General features: G+C 35.5%; 1 protein-coding gene across 1 annotated transcript; it reads right to left on the bottom strand.

Annotated features, from left to right (window-relative positions):
* Positions 1-1,532: 1,532 nt before the first annotated feature.
* LOC111517706 (homeobox protein SIX6) lies at positions 1,533-22,959 on the bottom strand. The gene is made up of 4 exons (XM_074171937.1): positions 22,434-22,959; positions 17,037-17,307; positions 9,419-9,665; positions 1,533-1,807 (listed from the first exon to the last, which is right to left on the bottom strand). Exons 1-4 carry the CDS (start codon positions 22,857-22,859, stop codon positions 1,645-1,647), a joined length of 1,107 nt encoding a protein of 368 aa, XP_074028038.1. The 5' UTR covers positions 22,860-22,959; the 3' UTR covers positions 1,533-1,644.
* Positions 22,960-23,369: the final 410 nt, after the last annotated feature.

Below are 23,369 nucleotides of genomic sequence, written 5' to 3'. Positions count from 1 at the left end.
CACTGAAATTATAATTGACTAGTTGTTGCCCGCAGCTTCGCCCGCGTAGAATTTGGTTTGTCACATTAAGTATTGTGACAGACCATTTTAAACAAATAGTTAGAATATTTTTGTATCAACCCAAAACCTCAGGTTTCGGATAGCGTTCTCGACGATGGCGCTCCATTGCTCAGACCGCACCTCTACCCTCGCGAATCGACCCTATTGGAAAACAGCTTTGTTCACTCTGTGTATTATTTCAGTTTCGTTTTTCTTTTATGACTCATTGTAATATGTCTTATGTTTTCATAGAAACGATAAGTTATTGATTAAACAATAACATAAATAATAAAACAAGAAGTTTGAGAAGTTGTTTCAACACCGTCGTGTAGGTACTTTTTCTCATATTGGTCTCACAGCGTTCAATTTTTGATTTCAAAATTCTAATTATTTCATCAAAAGAACTAATGGGCATTCTGAAGTAATTAAAAATTTTTTTTCGTCTTGCCGGAATTTACCGGTTGTTGCTTGTATGTTATTTCATTGTAATTTCAGTTTTTTGCCTAATAAAATTGTTTTATCATCTAATCTTTTTAATTTCTTTACAGATTCTTTCAGGGATTTCAAATCCCTGAAAGAATCTACATCATCACCTACATCATTATCTACATATCTACATCATTATCAACTATTTTCATTGAAACCGTTCAACATTTTTTTTCACTTATTTCATTTTCAAGTTTTTAGTTTCCAAGTTTGTCATTCAATTTTTCTTATTCTGTTTAGTTCATTCAGTGCCTCAGTATTACAAGGTAATATTGAATCCACCATTTTGTAGCTGCGGCCATCTTGAATCTGCATCTTTTTCGAAGTGAACTACTATTCTACTTGTCAAGACATATCATTTGATACCCATATTGAGGTAGTTGTGAAAAAATAGGTAATCCGCCATTTTGTGGCTGTGGCCATCTTGGATTTACTATTACTAAATTTGACCCAAACAAATAAATAAATGAACAAGACTGGCTAAATAAAACCGTTAAAAATGAAGTTTTTGATAGAAAATGAACGAAACGTCGCATTACAAATTTGTTTATATCAGATTATGATATATGATATGATCTGTTTGAAAAAATATGTTTTTCCGTTAATCAGCTGTCGCACCCCTACAAACGACAACTCTCAGAAGCCGAAACTTGTGCGAGCTAAGGATTAACGTGGTCTTACCTTTTAACGTGTGTTTCGAAATAAAGGCGGTAGAGCCTTCGGCAATTGTAGTTTTTAGCGAATATGTCAAAAACAACCATTGATATTATCGATCTGAAAAGTTCCCCAAAATAGGAAACTTTTATTTAGATCTTACCGTTTCCGAGATAGCAATAGTAGGATCAATTAGAAAAATTACCTGTATATTGTTACTTCTCAGAATCATCCCAAAACTTGTACCCTATCATTTTTCTTTAACTTCAATTATGTCACTACTTCTTTCGAAATTATTATTAGAATCCATATTGGTGTATTGAAATACATTTTAAAATCAGCTAATGCAGCAATAATATTTTAGAAAATATATTGAATAAAAAGAAGTATACACATATATTCACTATTTACAAAAATTTACAAAACACAGAAATTTAGTTAACAACAACAATCCACACTCAGATTCTATGCTACTTGGTAGTCTGGATAACAAGAAGTTATCGTACAGTTCGGGTCAAACAACTTCGAAGCACTCTGGAACGCTGCCATATCCAAACCTCCTTGGTGATTACCCATTGCATTCATCATGTTGCTTTGACTCAACGACATGTTGCCAATCATTAGTTCTCTGGAAAAATAAATGGATAATTTGAATTTGATAAATTATATACCACAATTTGAAAGGAAATGTATATGTAATGTAAGGTATATCATCAACTTTTTCTTGAATCTATTAGACTCATCACAAACACTTTTTTGTTCAGAAAGTATTCGAAAAGATATTGTTTCAAACGGAAAAATGGGTTAAGTGAGGCCCTGTTCGAATGGTAAAGAATGGTCAAGTATCACAGTATCACAGATTTCTATGTCAGGTGAAACTGATAATAATATGATGAACGGTAGCCTCAGTATGTTTCTTTAGTGATATTATTTTTGATCTCCAATTGGAATGAGAATAACCAGAATTAAGTGTAGGTACTGAAAAAACGGCCATAATGACATTGATATAATTAACAATTTCAATAGAGGATTTCGAGTTATCTCACTATATAAATCCCAAGATTCCATGGATTGCGACGAAACGAGAAACAGTCTCTGGGATTCAAAAGGATAAAAAACAACGGGAATAAGCATTTTGGCAAGTACATGTTTTTATACCACTTGGATTTGTAACTAACGGTACAGTAGTTTCGTCCTACAAGGATATTTTCAAACTGATACAATAAATATTAGTTTGAAAATGTCCTTATAGGACGAAACTGCAATAACGTTAGTTACAAATAAAAGTAATGAAAAAGTTTTATTTCTCATTTTCATGATGGTCTCCTAGCATGTATTGGCTTCACCTATCAATTTATTGTTGTTAATTAAGTTCTCGTAATTTTGAATATTTATTGTAATTTTACTAAACAAAAATTCATTCGTTGTAATCCCTTGTCCCCCTACCTGGCACACCTGATAAAACTCTAGTAGTAGTCATTACTGCACCAAAGGTTCTGAACAGTGCATCACAAGTACAAATTCATGTTTATACGATAACTACTGTTATCAATTTATATTAACTTTTTTAAATAATGAATTCCGCTGTGAGAAACTCAACTTTCCTTTAAGCGAAAGCTAAAAAAATAAATTTTTCATCATCTAATAATTATATTCAAACCACTTCGAATATGGATTTCTTTATTTACTGAAGCAGGATGAATCGTAATCATCACAACCATCTTGTAGTGACCCATTATTTTCTGGCATGATACACAAGCTCTTCAATATCCCGATGTCCACAGAGAATTTTCATTTTAAACCAATTGCAGTAAACAACTTCAACCCAAAAATGATTCATCACATCCTTGACAAAAAACTTTTGAAACAAGTCCACATACGTGGGCTATTCAAAAAATTAGGTGAATGTTAAAATTTCGCGGACTACATACAATCGATTAGCGATTTTTTATTTTTTTTATGTAGGTACATTCGTCAGAAAGTCTCAAAATATGTGAATGACGATGCCAGCCCTGGACGCCTCAGCACATCAACAGCCGATGATAATAATGAGAAAGTGAAGAATATTGTTACGGAGAATCATCGACTCACTATTAGAGAAGTTGCTGATGATGTCGGCATATCGGTTGGCTGATGCCATGCAATTTTTACCAATAAAACCGTCGCATGAGCATCGCTCAGGAATTATTGAATGACGTCAGCGGCGAACCAGATTTGCTCAAAAGGGTCATAATTGGTGACGAATCATGGATGTATGGCCATGATTCCAAGGACCAATCGTCTCAATGGAAGAGCCCAGGAGAGCCAAGACCAAAAAGAACGACAAGTTCGATCGAATGTCAAGGTTTCATTCACTGTTTTCGATTAACGTTGCGTAGTGCATCAAGAGTTCTCGCCACATGGTCGTACGGTCAATAAGGAGTATTATCTTGAAGTTGTGCGCGACTTGCGAGAAGCAATACGAAGAAAACGTCTGGTATAGTGAAAAAACAATTCAAGGCTTTTGCTTCACGATAAAGAACCTGCTCACTCGTCGTTACGTGTTTGAGATTTTTTGGTCAAAAACAACACCGTAATTATGCCTCAGAAACCGTATTCACCAGATTTGGCCCCTGCGGCTTTTTACTACTCCCAAGATTGAAGAGACCCATGAAAGGACGGGATCTTGCGATGATTGGGGAGATAAGAACTGAATCGCTGAGAGCGCTCAAGGTTATACCAGAAAGTGAATATCAGAACTGCTTTGAGGATTGAAAAAAACCCTGGCACAAGTGTAGTGTAGTGTAGTGAGGGTTACTTTGAAGGTGCCAAATAGAAATTGATGAATGAATAAATATTTTTTGAGAGAAATAAAACTGCTACTAACAAAAGAGAATATAACATAGCATATAACAGTGGTGCCTCCTTGGGTAGACATGAAGAAAAACAAGCCAAAAATGGACAAAGATAACAAATCAAATGTCTACAAATTAACATGTGGATCGTGCTCAAAAGTGTACATAGGAAAGACTTCAATTTATTTCAGAACGTTAATCTTCGAACATAGAAGAAGTTTTGAACTGAAGAAAACCAATTCTCCCTATTCTTGCCACCTTTTAAAAAACTATCAAAATTTCAACATGGATTACGACATATTACATACAAAAAATCTCTGTCAATAATGTCAATAAAGGCAAACATTCCAATTTGTTTAATGATCAAGAATGAATCATTCACTCACCATTATATAGATTTTTCAAATCTATATGTTTTACCAGAATCAATCAGTTATCCAATTGAGTTGTGTGGAATTGTTTTGGAATTGACCGCGGTGGTAGTGCGCCCGACTCACGATCGAAAGACCGTGGGTTCGATTCCCGCTTCGACCAGATATTTTTCTTGAGAGAATTTATCTGGTTGAAGCTGGGATGATTCTGCAACCGTGTTAGGAATCACACGTTAAAAGGTAAGACCTCGTTAGTCTTTAGCTTACACAAGTTACTCAACTTCTGAGAATTATCGTTCGTATGGGGGCGACAGCTGATTAACGGAAAAACAGATTTTAAAACAGATTTTTTTAAAACAGTTATGTAATTACCCACAGTCATATAAAATACATTGTGGGATAATTTGATGTATCAGTTCAACTGAAGAAATCACCGTGTAGTGAAAAGAGCCTTGAATAAAATGTAGAGTGTAAAAATAATATAATTATTATACTGGATAGTGTTATTATAATTTTCGTCAAGTAACGGGACAGTAGATTCATAATTTAAAATAGTAAATATTACCAGCAAATATTTTTTAAATAATCTATTATCATTACTTTATAATGCCACAGAGATTCGTTGTTCTAAGTAACTAATTGGGTTGATTGTCCACAATACGTCTTGGTTTCTTAATTTGCAAAAATGATCGAAGCACCTTCATTGAAAATTATGTAAAAATGATTTTGAGAAGAGTCTCTCTATGGAATAAAACATATTTTGGCAAATCCCACCTACCGAAACTGTACCGACAATATTCATAATTTTAACCAGATGAAATAATGCAGTAAATTATTCAACATGATATTAAAAATTGGAAAAATTGATTTGCCATAAAAATGTTGCATGGCTGATTTTAATATATTTTTCAGAATTGAAAAAATAAAGGACAAAAATGGATTCGGGGTATGTTTGGAGGGCGGAGCTCCATACATGAGAACAATACTCCAAAGATCTGATCTGAGCTTTATAAAGCATCAAAAGTTTGCAATTCCAGCGACAACAAACTTATCGAAGCACTGAGGATGTCCATCGCACTTACAAACGAAACATTAAGTACTACAATTTCTGTTCGACCATGGTCTATCAGCTCGGATTTTGTTATATCTAATAATCACCTATGAATTAAAATAGCCCCACTGCTGGATGGGAAAAGTAGTTTCGTTATATAAATGAATGAAATTAATTTCATAACAGTATAACTTAGTGTCCCAAACAAGACGCCATAAAACAGTCTCCTACATTCATAGCCATTAATTTTTATTCTGCACGAAAACATTAATATTCGTTATGTTCCACACGTGCTTGCTCCACATTCTGAGCAATTAGAAATGGTCCGTTTTTATTTGCAAGTCTAGGTCCATATTGGTCCAAATCAATCGCAAGAATTTTAACATGTTCTACAAATACAGGGAGATCAATATTGTTGAAGATTCCGTGCATATTCATTACATCTAATAAAATTTAATTGAATGTATAGGTTTATTCATCTTAATGATATTAACCTAGAACAAAAAACGTTTTGGCGTTCACATTCTTGGGGATTTTTAAATTCAGTATGATAAATCGACACATTTTTTCTGAAATGGAATGGAATGAAAGATATTAGAAATTTTATATATGAAATGTGATCTTGAGTATGGGCAAACGTAGATAAAGTTTTCCTTTGAGTATATAAATCATAATTGTGATGCACTGTTTGGAACCTTTGGTGTAGTAATGAATATTACTGGAGTTTTTTCCCAACACCATTTCGTTATTTTTAACACCTCGACACGTGTTTCGATCACCAAGTGATCATCTTCAAAGAGAAAGATTAAACTGTTTAATCTGGAGTTTTTTCCCAACACCAAATCGTTATTTTTAACACCTCGACACGTGTTTCGATTACCAAGTGATCATCTTCAAAGAGGAAGATTAAACTGTTTAATATTCCTCTATAGCTCGTTAAAACATAAAAATGTTGATAAGGCTTGCGAACAAGTCAATGAGGATAATTTTGTTGAATCTGCAAGTGATCATTATCTAGTTAATAACCCAAGTAAGTCAAATATTCTAATTTTTGAGCCGACGAATGTCAGGAAGAAAGATTTGACAATAACTACTAGTCTATTATAGATCAGGCACAAAGTCTTGGATTCATTCTTGAAAGTATTTCAAAATTTAAAATATATATGAAAAAACTCTTTCGAAATACCTATGAAACTCCCAATATCATTTATGGAAACAAAAAATTTTCTATAGAAGCATAAAAAATTATGGAATGCACAGTCTGGTTCTGTCTGTCCTGAATTTTGCTGATTCGGTATGATTTTGCTCAACAAAAAGAAATGATCTAAAAATTCAAGAGATACAGAAATCCTATTTACGCCTCTTTCATGGGGTACAGAGACGAGAAAGAATCACCAACAAATTAATTGTAATGGGTTGGCTACAAGCGGCATGCTTATTCCACAGTATAATTATAACGAAGATTTCTAAATACTTAAATGAATAAATTAGTTCCGAATCGATGTTCATACAATTAATATTCGATTTAAAGTTTCATCAACCCCACCGATTCACAAAAATGAATTGAAGAAACGATCTAATTAGCTAATAAAAGAAATTTATGAAATGAATATATTCAAACACCAGCACAAATTTTTGTTGTATAAACAAATAATATATTTAATTCCTTGGGGTGTTTAAAATTCTTGTTATGTTTTTTGTTTATCAAAGACATATTAGGTTGTTTCAAAAATGTGATCGGTTTTTATGGGTCTACTTCAAATATAGTTTAAAGTGACTACTTATTACATTCAATCGGAATAAGCTCCATTTGAATCAGTATACTTTTGCCAAAGTAACACAAGTGGATTAATTCAGTCACCATAAAAGTAGGTTGCTCGGGGTTCGATGAAGTCGACGAAGGCCGTTTTTGCCTGGTCCTGATGGCGAAGGTTCTACCGGTGAGAAAGTTATCGGTTGCCGGAATCACACATGCCGTTGACCTCATATAGTAACCATGGTATTCATTTGGTGAGTTTTCGCCTTTGGAAAAAGCCTGGGTGACTCAACGGACATGCGATCGAAAATTTCAAAGAACACAGTAATTTTTATTTCTAAAGGGACTAATTCTAATATGAAAAACATACCCGAAACTTCACCCCCCTGCGGTCAGCAACTACCCCCCTATTTTTTTCAATGGCATGGGGGGTCGAGTGATATGTCATTTGAAAGGTCTTTTGTCCCTCTATTACCTCTGTACATTTTTTCGAAATTGGTTCATTGGCTATTGACAAATTAAATGTTGAACTTTTTGTTTAAGTTCGCAGTCGTTCATTTGAATAAGGAAATCAACAACAAATAATATCAGTGGAAACAAAATCAGGAGATGAATTGTTCGAAATGTCCTCCACCTAGTTTCATACAATAATACAGTCTACTTTCGAAAGCGTTCCATACATTATTCAAGATGTCCAGAGTCAGCAATCGGCATTGTCCCAGGTCTTCTAGATTTGTAGGCTTACTAAAGTACACTTTCGACATCAGGTGTCCCCAAATAAAGAAGTCCATCGGTGTGAGATCAGGTGATCTAGCTGGTCACTCCACTGGACCCCTTCTTCCGAATCAACGCATTGGAAAACGTTCGTCTAAAAAATGTCTCACCCGAACATCAAAATGTAGGGTTGCACCATCCTGCTGGAATGTTATTTGATTTTCTACTAAACTGTCATCATTTTCTAAATTTTTGTAACCATAGAATCTAGAGTTTTGTAATACATTCAAGTAGATGTCTCCATTATAATTACCTTCAATGAAGAATAGTGCAATAATATGACTACCAAGAATGCCGGCCCAGAAATTCAATTCGAGTTTGTGAATGTGTTTCCATTACCAAATGAGGAGTCACATCGCTCCAGTAACGACAATTATGTCTATTCACTTCACCATTCAACATGAAAGAACTGTCGTCTGAAAAACATGTATTGTATTGGATTATTGCTCAATTTCTCGCTGAACACCTCATAAAACTGAAGTCGACGATCAGGATCATCTTCCTTTAATCCCTGAACTAGCCTTATTTTGAAAGGATGGAATTTGTAGGCTTTCAAAATCCGAAAAACACTACTAGCTGATACACCAGACACTCTAGCTACTTGTCTGATGAATTGTCGATTGTTCATTTGTACATGTCCTAAAACTGCAACTTCATTCAACTCTGTCACTTCTGACAGCACGGGATACTTCATGTTTTCTGTTGTGAATAGAACCTGAGGTTCGAAACTCATCCATTAACTATTTAACGTATTGATGGCTCACGTTGTGGTCTGGATAATTCGTAGCAGTAGCTTTAGCACATTCATGTTGGAACACAGTAAACAAGGATGACTGAATAATAATTCGTGAAGAAGTGACAGTGGCCATCTACCTACTTTAATTTCTCAAAAACGAAAAAAATTACAGAATAATAGAGGGACGAAATATATTTCAAAAACTGTATTGCCCAACCCCCATACCATTGATATTATTTCTAAAGCAGAATTAGTCCCCCTAGAAATAAAAATTGACGTGTTCTTTGAAATTTTTTTATTACACGTCCATTTCTGACTTACAGGGGGGCAAGTTTTTGTTGGAGCGCCCTGTATAGTAAAGTTGAAAAGAGGCAGCAAATTATAATTTGGAAAAAATGAATAGCATCAATATATAGAGTACAAAATCTCTGTCGATCAGTATGTACAACACAGTAGAATGAATATTTATTGAGATATGAAACTACAAAAACATATGACCTTAAAACGGACAAAACTTTTGAAACAACCTAGTATTTTACAATGTTAGGCTTGTGTAAGTCTAAATAACTGAATGGAAATTGACCTTCGATGTCAGCTCTAGGATACCATGAAATTGAATCGCATATATGCTAGGTTGACTGGAATAAAGACAAAAAATATTTAGATTCAGGTTAATGATTTATTTTTTTTGTCTTTCAATAACAAGCAGATACTCACTGTCTAGATTGTGGCGTTCGATCCCTCTGCCTCCTGTTCTTGAACCAATTCGAAACTTGTGTGAGAGTGAGACCTGTTCTTTTTGCCAGTGCTCTCTTCTCGTCCGGTGTCGGATATCTGTTCCGAGAGTAGCAATCTTTCAGGGCGTTTCTGCTCCGCTCCTTAAAGCAATACACCGTCTCCTCCCCGTCCCAGATGGTTTTTGGTAAGGGGTATTTCTTGCGTAGCCTGTACTTATCGACGGCACCTAAATTAATTTAGAATGTGTGTAAGTGATTCAACCGTGAGTTTAGTTTAATTGTTACTTCAGTCAAGGTATTTATACAGGGTGGCCCACTGAAAACAGCCCAGAATAGTTCACGGTTTTGTATGTGAATGTAAAAAAAATATTCGAGCATTAGTTTCTTTACTGCAATTTCAATACCTCATCGGGATCGGCATTCATCCTTTTTTTAATGAGAAGGGTACGTTTTAAGAAATCTTTTGAAAGAGCATTTTAACTTTAAGAACAAATTTGTAGAGTTTTTCCTTTCAACTATTTAGTTTAGAAACATTTCATTTCGTTATTGTATGTATTATAAATTGTAGTTAGGAAATTAACGTTTCATAACTCTATTACCGAGCAGTCGTCCAAAATATCCATCTGCTTGGGTTTATTATGTTAATTCTTTTATTTTAATTTTCACTTAGCATTTTTATATTTTTTCATCGCACATCATTGAAATGCCCTCTTCTCTCGAAAAGAAAATTTATTGACTAAAAAACAGATGGATATTTAGAACGAACTGACACAAGTGGTTGATCCTTTTTGAAAAAATTTATGACTCGACCTTTTGTCAGTGAGAAAGTTACTTCGAACACATTTATTCTCGCCACGAGGTTACACTGTTATTTTCTGTTTGTCGCTTTGTTGATGTTATTAATAAATTTTATTATTTGTAAAAGCTGTGTCCGTCTGATTATTAATTCACCAGTCCCGATAGTTCAATATCACTCCTGTATCTCATGGAGTTTGAGAAAATATGAAAATTAAAATTTGGTTTAATATCAAAAACTTTAAACTCAAACTGAATTTTATTCCAGTCATATCTGACTGTCAGTAATAATTCCTAGTGGATTGGATGTGTGAACTCTACTCAGAACAGCATGAACGATGTTGATTTTCAGAACCATTAACAAAACTAGTTGAAAGAAACCAGAATGTACCAAGCATATGTTATCAAAATAGGTAATGGGATGAATGGGATAGTACCAAACATTCGTTAGAAGAACTGAATGTAGAAGATTTTCATATTATAGTACATTTTACGAGGCGGATTGGCTGTTTTTGTTCATCTTTCACTGCCTGAACCACTGTGCATGCTGTTTTTGGCGAGTGCACTGGCTTGGGATGAGAGGGTTGAACAAACCGGCCATCGGATACCTGCTTCCACGTAACCCCGCTAGATACGGGAATGACAGAATGGCATCCCAACGATGGCTTAATATCCGTGCCGAGAGGATGAATGACACTGACCCAGCTGCCTCTGCGGAACCTTCGAGATACCGGGCGCCCTCTCGTCGTAGCATCGTCTTGTCACGGTAATGCGGGGCTCTGGAGTGATTGACCTTCTTTCCCTAGCTACTCGTGGGACTTTTATGGGCAGAGTAAACTTTAAAATTATTTCCAACGCTAAGCCTACAGAGGAGATGGATGTCGAGCTTACGACTCCAACTGACTTCCCTGTAAATTTAGATCAGGTGCGAGAGCTTCTCAACTCTCCAACTCCTGATAAAATAACTGAACCTAAAAAAAAGGTTTGGTGGTGCAGCCAGAAAACGACTGAGTCGTCTCCTCAAGAGCGGGGTACCTTATAAAACCGCCTTGCACCAAATTCTTGAGCAGCGTACACAGAATCTGTCTCAGGTGGAGGAACGAACCCCCATGAGCAGGTTAGCAAAACTTTTGCGCTCAAGTGATAATTCACCAAAACCAGAGGCGAAAAAGCCCTGCACGGGTGAATCTAAGGCATTGTCAGGTGTAGCTGACGTGCAAAAACCCTCATATGGGAAGGGTGTCGCGGCTTCGTTGAGAAACTGGGTTTATTTGGTCGAGTGTGAATAGATGTGAGCCACAATAAACCCTTGCGGGTTACGGTGGAGGATCAAATAGACCCACTCACTTTGGACCTAACCTAACATTTTACGAGTTATTTTCAAATATTCCAGTATTTTGAAACTTGAAGCCCATAAATAACAAAAAATATACATAAAAAACTCAAATACCAATCTTATTTGAAATTGTGGGTCAAAAACTCAAAAATCTGTTCCTTATGGGTTGGTACTTTTCGTCTAGATATATTGAAGTTTTCTGTTTTTTTTTTGAGGGGAGGGGATCATATCAAATTACTTTTTTCTGATTATATTGAATCTTCATTTTTCATTTTTTTCCACATCTGAATTGTTACCAATTGAATCATCGAAAAGATTGTAGATTGATAATAAAAAAAATCATTATTCTACAATATTTGTTGGAGTATGCCATTATCATATTCATGTCATTTTCAAGAGGTTATTTACTGGCAAAAATAAGCCGTACCACCTCCACTTACTAATGTGGTAATCAAAAATATTCATAATGCTCAAAACGAATTATTTCGAAGGCAATAAAAACTACCTACCTCTTCACAAGTTGCATTTAAATCAACGTAATTGATAGAAAAGCCAAAAATCTTGCATGAGGTATATTGATGAAATGTTTGTATCCGTTAGTGAAGAGGATACCAATGAATTATCGATGTGTAATGCACATTAATTTAAAAGGAAGAAAAAGTAATAGTAAATACTAAACTATGACCATCCAACAAACATAGCAACCCGAACAAAGATAGATGCGTGATCAAAGCATGGTCACCAGGCACATTTGCATCTATTGGGTTAAAGACACAAGCCTCCTCACGCTGACCAATCAGATTCAACTGCAATCAGCTGCCGGAATTCATTGTTACACTGTTGGAGTAGTCAGTTACGTTTTAATGCCTGTGGTGTGTACATATACGTTATTTTAAAGTTCAAAAGTTTTATAATGTTAAGTAGTGAAACGGCTGAAGAAACTGATGATTTGTATCCCTACACTCCACCTAAAAAAATGTCCTGTACTCAGCCGCAATTCATTATAAAAAAATCGGTTGTTTCTCAGTGCGACCCTGTATAAGCAGCCTTGTCTGGAAGATCACGTGCACTATGCATGATAAAGGTTTGGAGTACTCTGTTGCTTAGATGAACAGAGTATAGTGTCATACTACTCAGATCATACTACTCAGATGGAATCGACCCACACTTGATGAACGTATTCAAAAAACACTTCATTGTGAGTATTTTCATAAGTACAAGCTCTTCAACACTAATCAATTCGGATTTAGGAAATCATCCTCCACAATAAGTGCGGTAAATAAAGTAATCGAAAATATAATAACTTGCTTTGAAAAAAGAGAACACACTATTGCTGCTTTATGTGATCTAACAAAAGAATTTGATTGCGTCTCCCATTCTATTCTACTGAAAAAATCACATGACTATAGCATGAGAGGAACCCCCCCTGTCTCTTTTTTCTTCATATCTGACAAACAGACACCAATATGTGTCAATTGACTCGAATAATGTGTCCGTCTTAAAATCAGTTACATGTAGAGTTCCCCAAGGCTCGGTTATCGGGCCTCTTTTAATCATTATCTATAGAAATTATCACTTTTCCTTCATGTCACCTCATAAATGTTTTGCTTTCGCTGATGATAATACTCTTATGACATACGGAAAACTCAAAGGTAATTTGGTGCGCGATATAAATAAAGAATGCTGACATGTGGTTCAAAAGAGAAATAATTATTTCTCTTAGATTATTATCTTAGATTATAATCTAATGGTGAACGAAAATAAAACTCAACATATCATTTTTACATCAAACACCTCTCGGGTTGAAGGACACAGTGTTAAACTCTTAGGCATACATGTAGAAAATTAGAGCACATTAAACAACTTAGCATTAAACTGTCGAAATACACATTTCTTCTTTGGAAAATGAAAGATATAATCTCTCAACAGGCGCTATTATCAGCTTACTACGCCCTTTTCCATTCTCACATCTCATATGGAACAATTTTCTGGGGAAATAGTACTAACGCAAATAGGATATTTATGTTACAAAAAAAGGCCGTAAGGATAATATCTGGGGTTGGTTTCTTAGACTCCTGTAGACCTCATTTCCTTTCGATGAAAATAATGACAGTACCTTCTATTTATCTGAATCAACTTTTGATATATATTCATAAAAATGAATCATCATCAAACAGAAATTGTGATTTCCACGATCATGAGACGAGAGGATGTGATTTGTTGAGGGCCAGTACTTTCAGACTGAAAAAGTCAAGCAGAAACTCTATTGATGTCAACTTATACAATATTCTACCTCCCCATGTCAAAAAGTTAAATCAATACTTGTTCAAAATGTATCTGAAATATCTATTGATTTCAAATTGTGTTTATTCCACTGACGAGTATATAGCTGTCTTATTCGAAGAAACACAAATAAAGGGCGAAACAGTATAATATTCATTCTTGGGTGATAATGTATATATAACCTATCTTATTTGTATACATCTAAAAGATCAATAAAAATTATCTTATCTTTCACTACACAGTTTTACAAAAAACGCAACACGTGTTTCGCTATTCAATAGCTTTTTTGGGTGTAGACACGCCTAAAGAAGCTATTATATAGCAAAACACGTGTTGCGTACCCTTCTGTGAAACTGAGCAGTGAAAATCTCACAATAAAGTGTTTCTTCAATACATTCATTAGGGATTACTCCTTCGAAATCAATAAATATTATTTTATCTTTCACTACACAGTTATATCTATTGATTTCAAATTGTGTTTATTACACTGACGAGTATGTAGCGGTCTTATTCAAAAAAAACACAAATAAAGGGTGAAACAGTATAATATTCATTCTTGGGTGATAATGTATGTGTAACCTATCTTATTTGTATACATCTAAAAGATCAATAAAAATTATCTTATCTTTCAATGTACAGTTTTACAGAAAACGCAACACCTGTTTCGCTATTCAAGAGCTTCTTTGGGTGTAGACACGCCTAAAGAAGCTATTGTATAGCAAAACACGTGTTGCGTGCCCTTCTGTGAAACTGAGCAGTAAAAATCTCACATTAAAGTGTTTCTTGAATACATTCATTAGGTTTTACTCCTTTAGGTTTAGGAATAATTAAAAGCTTTATTCAGGAAACACATTATATACAGTGTGTCAATTTGAAAACTTCCCACCTCCCTTCCAGTACATAATATGAAAAAATGGTCAGACAGGTCAACTTTATTTGCAAGGGGGACACTCTGAATGAATATTTTCAACCCTCGGGGTTCAACCCCCTAGGAGGGGTGGATGTTACCCTCAGAATTTCAAATGGAAAGGGGGGTCAAGTGGCACATCATTTTGAAGGGCATTCAATTCTCTTGCCAATGATACCTTTTTCATTAGTTTTTGATGAGCAGTTTTTGAACAATAACGTTCCAAACGAACGGTGATTAGAAGTGAATAAGAATAAATGATTAAAACTCGCCCGCACTAGATGTTTGGTATTCAGGTTGGTATTCAAAACAAATGATTGTAATGGACTATTGGAAAAGGTGAGCATCGTACTAGGTAGCATCGTTCCAACCCTTGAGTAATATTCGAATTCGTGGATGTGAGAGGAATGTAGAACTACTTAGTTAACGAAATACGCATCGAGTGCAAACAAAAAATACTAAATTGCAAAAAACAAATTTCAACCATCTTGTTACGCTTTATCTGATAATATGTTCAAAATGTTGTCCATTCTGCTCTAAACAGTAATACAGTCTGTTTTCGAACTCCTCTCGAACATTTTGGAAAACTTCACCACTAATTGACCGGCATGCTGCTGTAATTCGTCCTTTGAGGTCATCCATATCGGTGGGCTGTGTTTTATAAACGACAGATTTGAGATATCCCCAAAGAAAAAAATCTAATGGAGTCAAATCCGGTGATCTCGGTGGCCACTCAATTGATCCCCTTCTGCCAATCCATCTCTCCCGGAATCGCTCGTTCAACCATTGTCGGACGGGGCGAAAATAATGAGGTGGCGCACCGTCCTGTTGGAAATGTAACAAATCTTCCTGCAACAGTAAATTACCGTGTGCATCAATTTGAGTTTCGAGCTCGTGAGTTATAAGTGGATCGATAGGTGCTTGAAGCATATCTAGGTACAGATCACCATTCAAGTTTTCTTCAAAAAATAAAGGTCCGATAATGGCATTTCCAAGAATACCAGCCCAAACATTAACTTTTTGTGGGTGTTGTGTATGTCCTTCTCGAAAATTGTGAGGGTTTTCGTCACTCCAATAGCGACAATTTTGCCTATTAACATTGCCATTCAGGAAAAATGAACATTCATCACTGAAACAGATATTGAACAGAAGATTAGGTAAAGCATTGATTCGAAGAGTCATGATTTCACAGAATTCTATTCTTCTGTCATAATCATCCTCATGGAGCTCGTGGAGAATCTGCATTTTATATGGATGAAATTTGTGCATTTTCAGTGCTTTCCTTACAGTCTCGTGTGACATTCCCGTCTGTTCTGCTACTGATCGTAAGGAGCTAGTCGGCTCTGCAGCAAATGTTCCCAACACCTCAATTTGAGCATCCTCATTCAGTACTCTGGGTTATTCCTTTTTTTATTCTTCACCGAACCAGTTTCGGAAAACTTTGTCACCAAATCAAGCACATACCGGTGACTTATATTAAGATTTGGATTTCTTTCATTAAAAAGAGATGCCGCCCTTCGTGCGCACTTGCCCACCTCTCCATAAATAAAAATTATTTCAATTCGGTCTTGGATAGTGTAAACCATTCTTACAATTTATACACTTTCTAAGGTATCGCTGATCAGCTCAACAAATGAAACTGAAATGATAGTACTACCAAATGGCTTGAATGCGATGAACACCTTTTTTGCTCAAAAAACGATACTTTTTATAGCAGAAGTAACAAAAAAGGGATAAGAGTTTTAAATCCGATAATAAACCCAAATGAAAGTCACCGAAATCAGATAACTAATTAATGTAAATTTTTTGAGGCTTGTCTAATTTTACCCCTGATGGAAAGTTGAAAAGCTGACCCGTCATCACAAGTTTTACTTATAAGAGAGTCAATAAATTGTATTTCTTTGCATACTAACTTGATAACCAGGCATTTTAGTATAGGCCAATTCTAATTACTTCTATTAGTTTAGAACTACATTTTCGGATACTGCTGATCGGAAAATAATAAATGAGGGCACCGTCGGCAAGCGAATTGAATGCCCTTCAAAATGATGTGCCACTTGACCCCCCTTTCCATTTGAAATTCTGAGGGTAACATCCACCCCTCCTAGGGGGTTGAACCCCGAGGGTTGAAAATATTCATTCAGAGTGTCCCCCTTGCAAATAAAGTTGACCTGTCTGACCATTTTTTCATATTATGTACTGGAAGGGAGATATTGAGGGTGGGAAGTTTTCAAATTGACACACTGTACAATATTTTTCACATCTCCCACGACTTACCTAAGGGTCTTCCCCTGATTTTTTCCGCCTCGTTATAATGAGCCTTAAACCAAAGAGTCTGCAACTCTGGATGCCACCTTATGTGAAAAGCGTGTGATTCCAGAATAGAGTACAATTCATGATATGACCCTCTATGAAATGCCACTGCTGCCCTGGCTCTCAAGATACTCTCATTTCCTCGTAGAAGCTCCGAAGGTGGTAAAGACCAAAGAAAGGTTGCTAGCCTCTCAATATCGCCTCTTTGTTGGAGAGCTTCACACATACATTGCACCTGAGAAAAATTACATTATATTCCATCAATGAATTCCGAAACACGCATGATGGAGAGATGATAGCGAGTTCAATTTGAATAAATTTCAATGATAAAAAGTGTATTGATAATCGATACACATGGGGCAACACGAGTCACTAATTTAAGCATCCGAAATAAGTGGACAATGTGAAAACGAAACGAAGCGACGCGACGTAGCTACTGCTCTAAACAACCTAACCTTTTCATACGTATGAGAATCCCCATGCTTCTGTAGAAAGTTGATTTTAGAAGAAATTTTCGATGAACTTCTGGGCGCATTTTCTTCTTCACTCGATGGTGTGACGTATAGACAATTTTCAGATGACACATTGACAGAATTGATTGAGGATGTACCTTTCCTAGTAAGAGGTGAATATGTGGTTTATACACAACGAGGCACCTGTTCATTTCAGTGTAATCGTTCGTGAATATCTTACATGGCCACCTAGACCTCCAGACTTGAACCCTCTGGATTATTCCTCTTTGAAATTTCTTGAATCGCTTGTGTATGCAGCACCAGTTGTTGACGAAAATGATTCGAGAAATAGAATTATGCCCAATCCTAATGTCATACGCAACACCTCAGTGATTTTTGAACGTGTGCCGGACTCGATGAAGAGAAGACTTAATGCTTGTACTGCAAGTCAAGGTTCTCAATCTGAGTATCTGATTCAATTATTTTTCATTATTACCTATGCTGTTCTCTGAGTAATTAACAAATCAACTAACAGTTTGGAAACGTCTTCCATTTACCAACCAAATAGATTTTCATTTCAAAGTTTGTTGACATGGCGACAAATATCAGAACACGTTTGTTTGAAAGTGGTAGACAATGTTTCATGGTGAATTTTACTAGTTCAGACTTTCATTGTCTAATATGAATCTAATATGATTTTTGAAATCTTTGAACAAATGAAATTTAAATGAATAGCTGAAAATTTCAATTATATCAACGCTTTCACCTATCTCCTCTTTCCCCTCACCGGTTAAGCGGGAGTTGGCGGTTTTTCCGCTTGATTACAGGTTTCCATACGTTTTATATCTCGACGCTAGCTTGGGACCACTTGATGTTATGTTGAGTCTAAGCATGCCCTGCTATTCCCAATTTGCTGATTTCTCCTCGCTGTGTATTTATTTTGTGCCAGGCAATAAAGACTTTCAATGGATGTTTCCGGATCTGAAGCAGGTTCTGCGGTTGTACTTGGACCAATTCTTCTTATCCTTTCCGAGAATCCTCTGACGTATTGAAGGGCGAGCACAGAGCACAGAGTAGAAAAATTCAGTTATAAAACTCATCCTAGTTACATTACAGGAAGTCAAGATTCTCCGCAAGCATACTATCATTGCAAGACGACTTCAGAGCTTTGAAGGTGAAAAAATATCATTAAAAAACTTGATTGATTCATCGCTTCGAGGAAATGAATGGCCGTAGCTAAATATCCCTACATGATCAGTCACATCAGCCCGAAACTTGTTGAAAGTACTTGAAATTTTTAAAGTATCTGATAAAGAGTGCCGACTAGAGAACTCAAAACGGATGAGACTGGATACGTTTGATAAGTGAAGAAACTGTCACTGTCACTAAAGTGAAATAGCCTGTGAAATTTTGAATAATCCCAGAAAACTCTGGTTCAGAAAAAATTGCCCAAGAATTCCTGGATCACGGACTTAGTGAGGAAATAAAAGTGACAATTCACAGTGGAGTTTTCTGTGTAGTCGAATATAATTCATTCATTCATGAGAAACAGATAAACAATATTAATATCCATTCAAATTGAAAAGAGAAACTTTTAGAAAATGATTTTTGCCGCAGTAGCAGATGGAACGCTTGGTATTTCAGGTTCCATTTTACCACGGTTCAACAACCTAGATTTTGTTCTCTTCCATCTTCCGTATATACTCTATTGATCTTCATAAAGATTATTAGTTTCCTTCCTTATTTTCTTTGGAAGTTTACCACATTTCCATGGTGGAGAAATAAAAAGCCAAAAGTATGTTTCCCATTATATATTAGTTATATTTTATTCCATTAAGGAAAATGAGGTTATATTAGCTATACCGAAAATTACATCAAGTTCAGATGGGATTCCATAATTTTCACTAAAGGGTTGTACAGGAACAGCCAAAACTAAAGCGCCGATATGATTCGTCCTCTGTCTCTCTCTGCAGAGTGAGGAGGCGTATGGTGCAGCCAAGTGCAAGGATGAGCAACACTTGGTTGCCACAAGAAGTACAAATGCAGCAGAGGCCAGCCACACATTTATGGTTTCGGTCAATAGATTTTGTGCTTACAATACTAGCTACCCGCTACTATAGCTACCTGTGTGATATCCGTGTCCAGGAAATAATACAGATATAATGGCTCCATGTATTTGTACTTGTGATAATGCCGCGCAGAAAGCTTAAGTAAAACCGCCAGACACCTATGCAATCAATATCTTCCATTTGAAAGATTTTGTAATTTTCAGATTCAAGTCCGGTTTTCAGTTAGTGGTATCGAAACAGAAACAATAAAATAGTCAAAATCAATGAAATAAATATATTGAAATAACTAAAATTGAAAATCATTGTTTTCAAATGTGAGTTGATCGAATTTAGTCTCCTTTAGTAGATTGCCTCCAATATTAAGGATTTTTTCAATTTTCTGTTGAATATGATTGGTTGCGAATTTGCTTGATTTTGGATGGATACTCGTCAATCTCAATTACGTCAGTTTCATAATTTGAGTTTCAACAATTCTTAATACATTTATTTAATTGATTCTGATTATTCCATTAATTGAAAATCAGACTTGAATATGAAAACTCCAAAAAAACTATGTTCGAAATTTGGGTTGAAATTTGGTATGCAAGGGTCAAAATCGATTTCTAAGCAACTTTTTCAATTGACTCATTTCGGTATATCCGACACGAAGCAAATTAGCAATGACAACCGACGCCTTCACCAAAAATTAAATAGCTGCTTTCAAAAATGGCTAAAATACACGGGGTGTCTTCAGGTGAAAAACTTGGGCATGTCATATGCACCTCTCCGAAATATGTTCATTATTCTGACTACCACCCCAGAGTATGTGTTTGTGTAGTTATTTCCGGACTTTGTCTGCAGGTAGCGCAGTGGACATCCTACTGAATCAACTACAGATAGATCTCATACTAGTTGGAATTAATTTTGTTTGCTCAGAAAACTGCGTCGAAAACCTACTACATATCATTAAGAGCTCGTTGACCCTCAGATACTTCCCCAAAAGGTGGAAGCATGCGATCGTCGTCATGGTCTCAAAACAGGGTCAGAACCTGCTGTTCCCACAGAACTATCGCCCTATCAGTCTGCTCCCGTCGGCGGCTAAGCTGGCTGAAAGAGTCGTTCTGCGAAGAAGTTGAGTACCGAAATGTTCTGCCTGACGAACAATTCGGCTTCAGGAGAGAACACTCCACTGAGCTACAGGCACTGAGACTGGTCGAAAACACCATCGCAGAGCTAAACCACAATCGAAAAGTTCATGTCGTTATTTTAGAAGGCCTTCGACCGTGTATGGCATGAAGGTCTTCTGCCCATTTTTTTAAATGGAGACAAGGAAAAAAAAATTTGCTAAAACAATATATTGACAGCATCCTGTATACGATGGTTTATTTCAAAAGCCTGTAATATTACAAATTACACACCTATGATGGTGTTAACAACGGTAAATTTTTTTGAAGAGTTAAATAATTTTCAAAATTTTTGGTGCAAAGTTATTTTTATTTTTTGTTGACAACGAAAATTACTGAAAATCAGTATTGTAACAAGAACGTAATATTCAATAATGTCAAATCACAAAACATCAAAATAAAATAGGTATTTTGGAACAAACTCCATTGATTTTCTGGAGATTATTTTGAAGAACTATTTTGGACAAGAAAATCTCCAGAAAATCAATGAGTTTGCTCCAAAATACCAATTTTATTTTGATGTTTTGTTATTTGATATTATTAAATATTAAGTTCTTGTTACAACACAGTATTATTTTGAGTAATTTTCGGTGTTAACAAAAAATAGAAATAACTGTGTACCAAAAACTTTGAAAATTATTTTACTCTTCAAAAAACTGACTGTGGTTAACATCGTAGTTGGGTAATTCGTAATATTGCAGGCTTTTGAAATAAATCGTCCTATACAGGATGCTGTATATTTATCGTTTTAGCATTTTTTTTTCTTAGTCACCATTAAAAAAATGGGTAAAAAAGTTAAACTTTGCTCAAATGGCCATGACTTCAAATCTAGATTTATATTTTAAAGCTGAACACTATTTTGAATAACATTTCCTGAGATTTTTCGAAATAAGAGTAGGTACTTTACTCTTTAGTCTCAGAATCAAAAATTTGAAGGCTTCTCGTATATTACGTGTGTTTTACTGTATTTTGTTGGTGCATGTTTATTTTTAGGGGATGCACAAACTTTTATCAGGAGTTACATTTTGTCGAAAAACCCTCAATAAATAAGTTTGCCATTGGTGCATACTTTAGGGATGACACTATATAAACGATACTCACTTTTTTCACCAAAAATTAACTTTGGTAATTTATGATTTCACTTATTTATGATTTCAAGGCTTGAATTTTAAAAGTACATCCAATCGAAGTTATATGAAATCATCCGGTATATTTTGTTTCATTTTTCATATCCACTAAACGACTGAACTATCTGAAAATAACCTGCAGGGTTAGTTGAAAGCGTATTGACAGAAAAATAAAATTGATAATATTAAAAATTATTGTTTCTTACATGAGAAAATCAAGTGCATAATAAATAATATTCGTAATTGAATTAATTTATGTTATAAACCTATGTACGGACGATTTTCCATTGGCCACTGTCTCCGAACTTCTGAAATTATCTCGTAATTTTCATGAAACTCTCATACTTTCAAATTGCAAAACAGATGAACACAATTCTAAACCGATCTACCTACATAAGTCAATGATTCCGAGCCCTCAGCATGTGACGAAAATAACTGAACGGTAATTTTAAAGTCTAGGTACTGACATACCCTCATGCTCATTTCGACAAAAATCAAACATTCTCTTCATTATTAATATACCGATCAATAAAAATGAGTCAACACTTACTTGATCGGCAGAAAAACTAACAGCTTTTTTGCCGTAACTATCCACTCCACTGAGTTGAATTGTCCCACCATTCTTTTTCACATCCTTGCTATTATTATTGTTGAAATAGTCTAATTGCATTCTCCTGCTATCTTCCGTTTTCTTCTCGAAACACCCTCCATAATCCAAACCCCTTTTACTCACATCACTTCTTGTGACACCTTTCGAAACACCGTTCACAGCACAGTACTCGTCCTTTTTATAAAAATCCAACTTTTTAGTCGTCTCCGCTCTTTTCACAAGTTTATCACCAGCGAAGTAGTTGTCGAGCTTGCAGTTCGTCGCAAAATACAAATTGTCGGTATAGTAATTCAAGTTGGAAGAAGGAAGACAAAAATTCCCGATGTGTGAGTCACTAGAGGCGCTGGAAGTGGCATCAGTTTCCATCGCAAAACCGATAAAACAACTCTTTAATTAATCATTTGGAAAAATCATCAAACTTCACGCTGAAACGTTGTCAACAAGGATTAGATTACTTATGCAGAAATGTTACGTAAAGCTAGAGCACTTTTCCCTCGTGGGCGGAGCTTAAAGCTCTACAAGCCAATAACGGGCCCAGCTTTTGTATCGCCATGGTAACCACCCTGAGTTATTGACCAATCAGAGGGTTAGTTAAAGCTTTATTGTTGAGAACAAAACTGCTCCAAGGGTGCTTTGATGAACGTGTATATTGGTTTTTGAATGTAATGCCGTGTGAATGCTATTTTGATTGCAGAGTATTTGCCTTCAATATATGGAACAAAGTGAAACTGTTTCATTTTTATCTCAGTGCATCCAAATAGAACAATTTGTCCTTATGAAAATATCAATAATAATAATGTTTATTCACAGATATATCATTATATACATTTGATAGAGAATTTAGTTGAACAAACAGACAATATCACAAAAGTCACA

Source organism: Leptinotarsa decemlineata, unplaced genomic scaffold (genome assembly GCF_025532065.1).
Source record: "Leptinotarsa decemlineata unplaced genomic scaffold, Ldec_3_MD MMD2_tig00000035_RagTag_RagTag, whole genome shotgun sequence".
NCBI lineage: Eukaryota > Metazoa > Arthropoda > Insecta > Coleoptera > Chrysomelidae > Leptinotarsa > Leptinotarsa decemlineata.
This window is presented reverse-complemented; position numbering and strand designations above follow the sequence as displayed.

What these genes read in the sequence shown, in the direction of transcription:
- LOC111517706 (XM_074171937.1), bottom strand. Translation starts at nt 22,859, where the DNA reads ATGGAAACTGATGCCACTTCCAGCGCCTCTAGTGACTCACACATCGGG. An exon ending in TTAGTTTTTCTGCCGATCAA is followed by an intron (nt 17,308 to 22,433) that starts GTAAGTGTTGAC and finishes AATTTTTCTCAG; the next exon opens with GTGCAATGTATGTGTGAAGC. An exon ending in CGAACGCCACAATCTAGACA is followed by an intron (nt 1,808 to 9,418) that starts GTGAGTATCTGC and finishes TTATTTTTCCAG; the next exon opens with AGAACTAATGATTGGCAACA.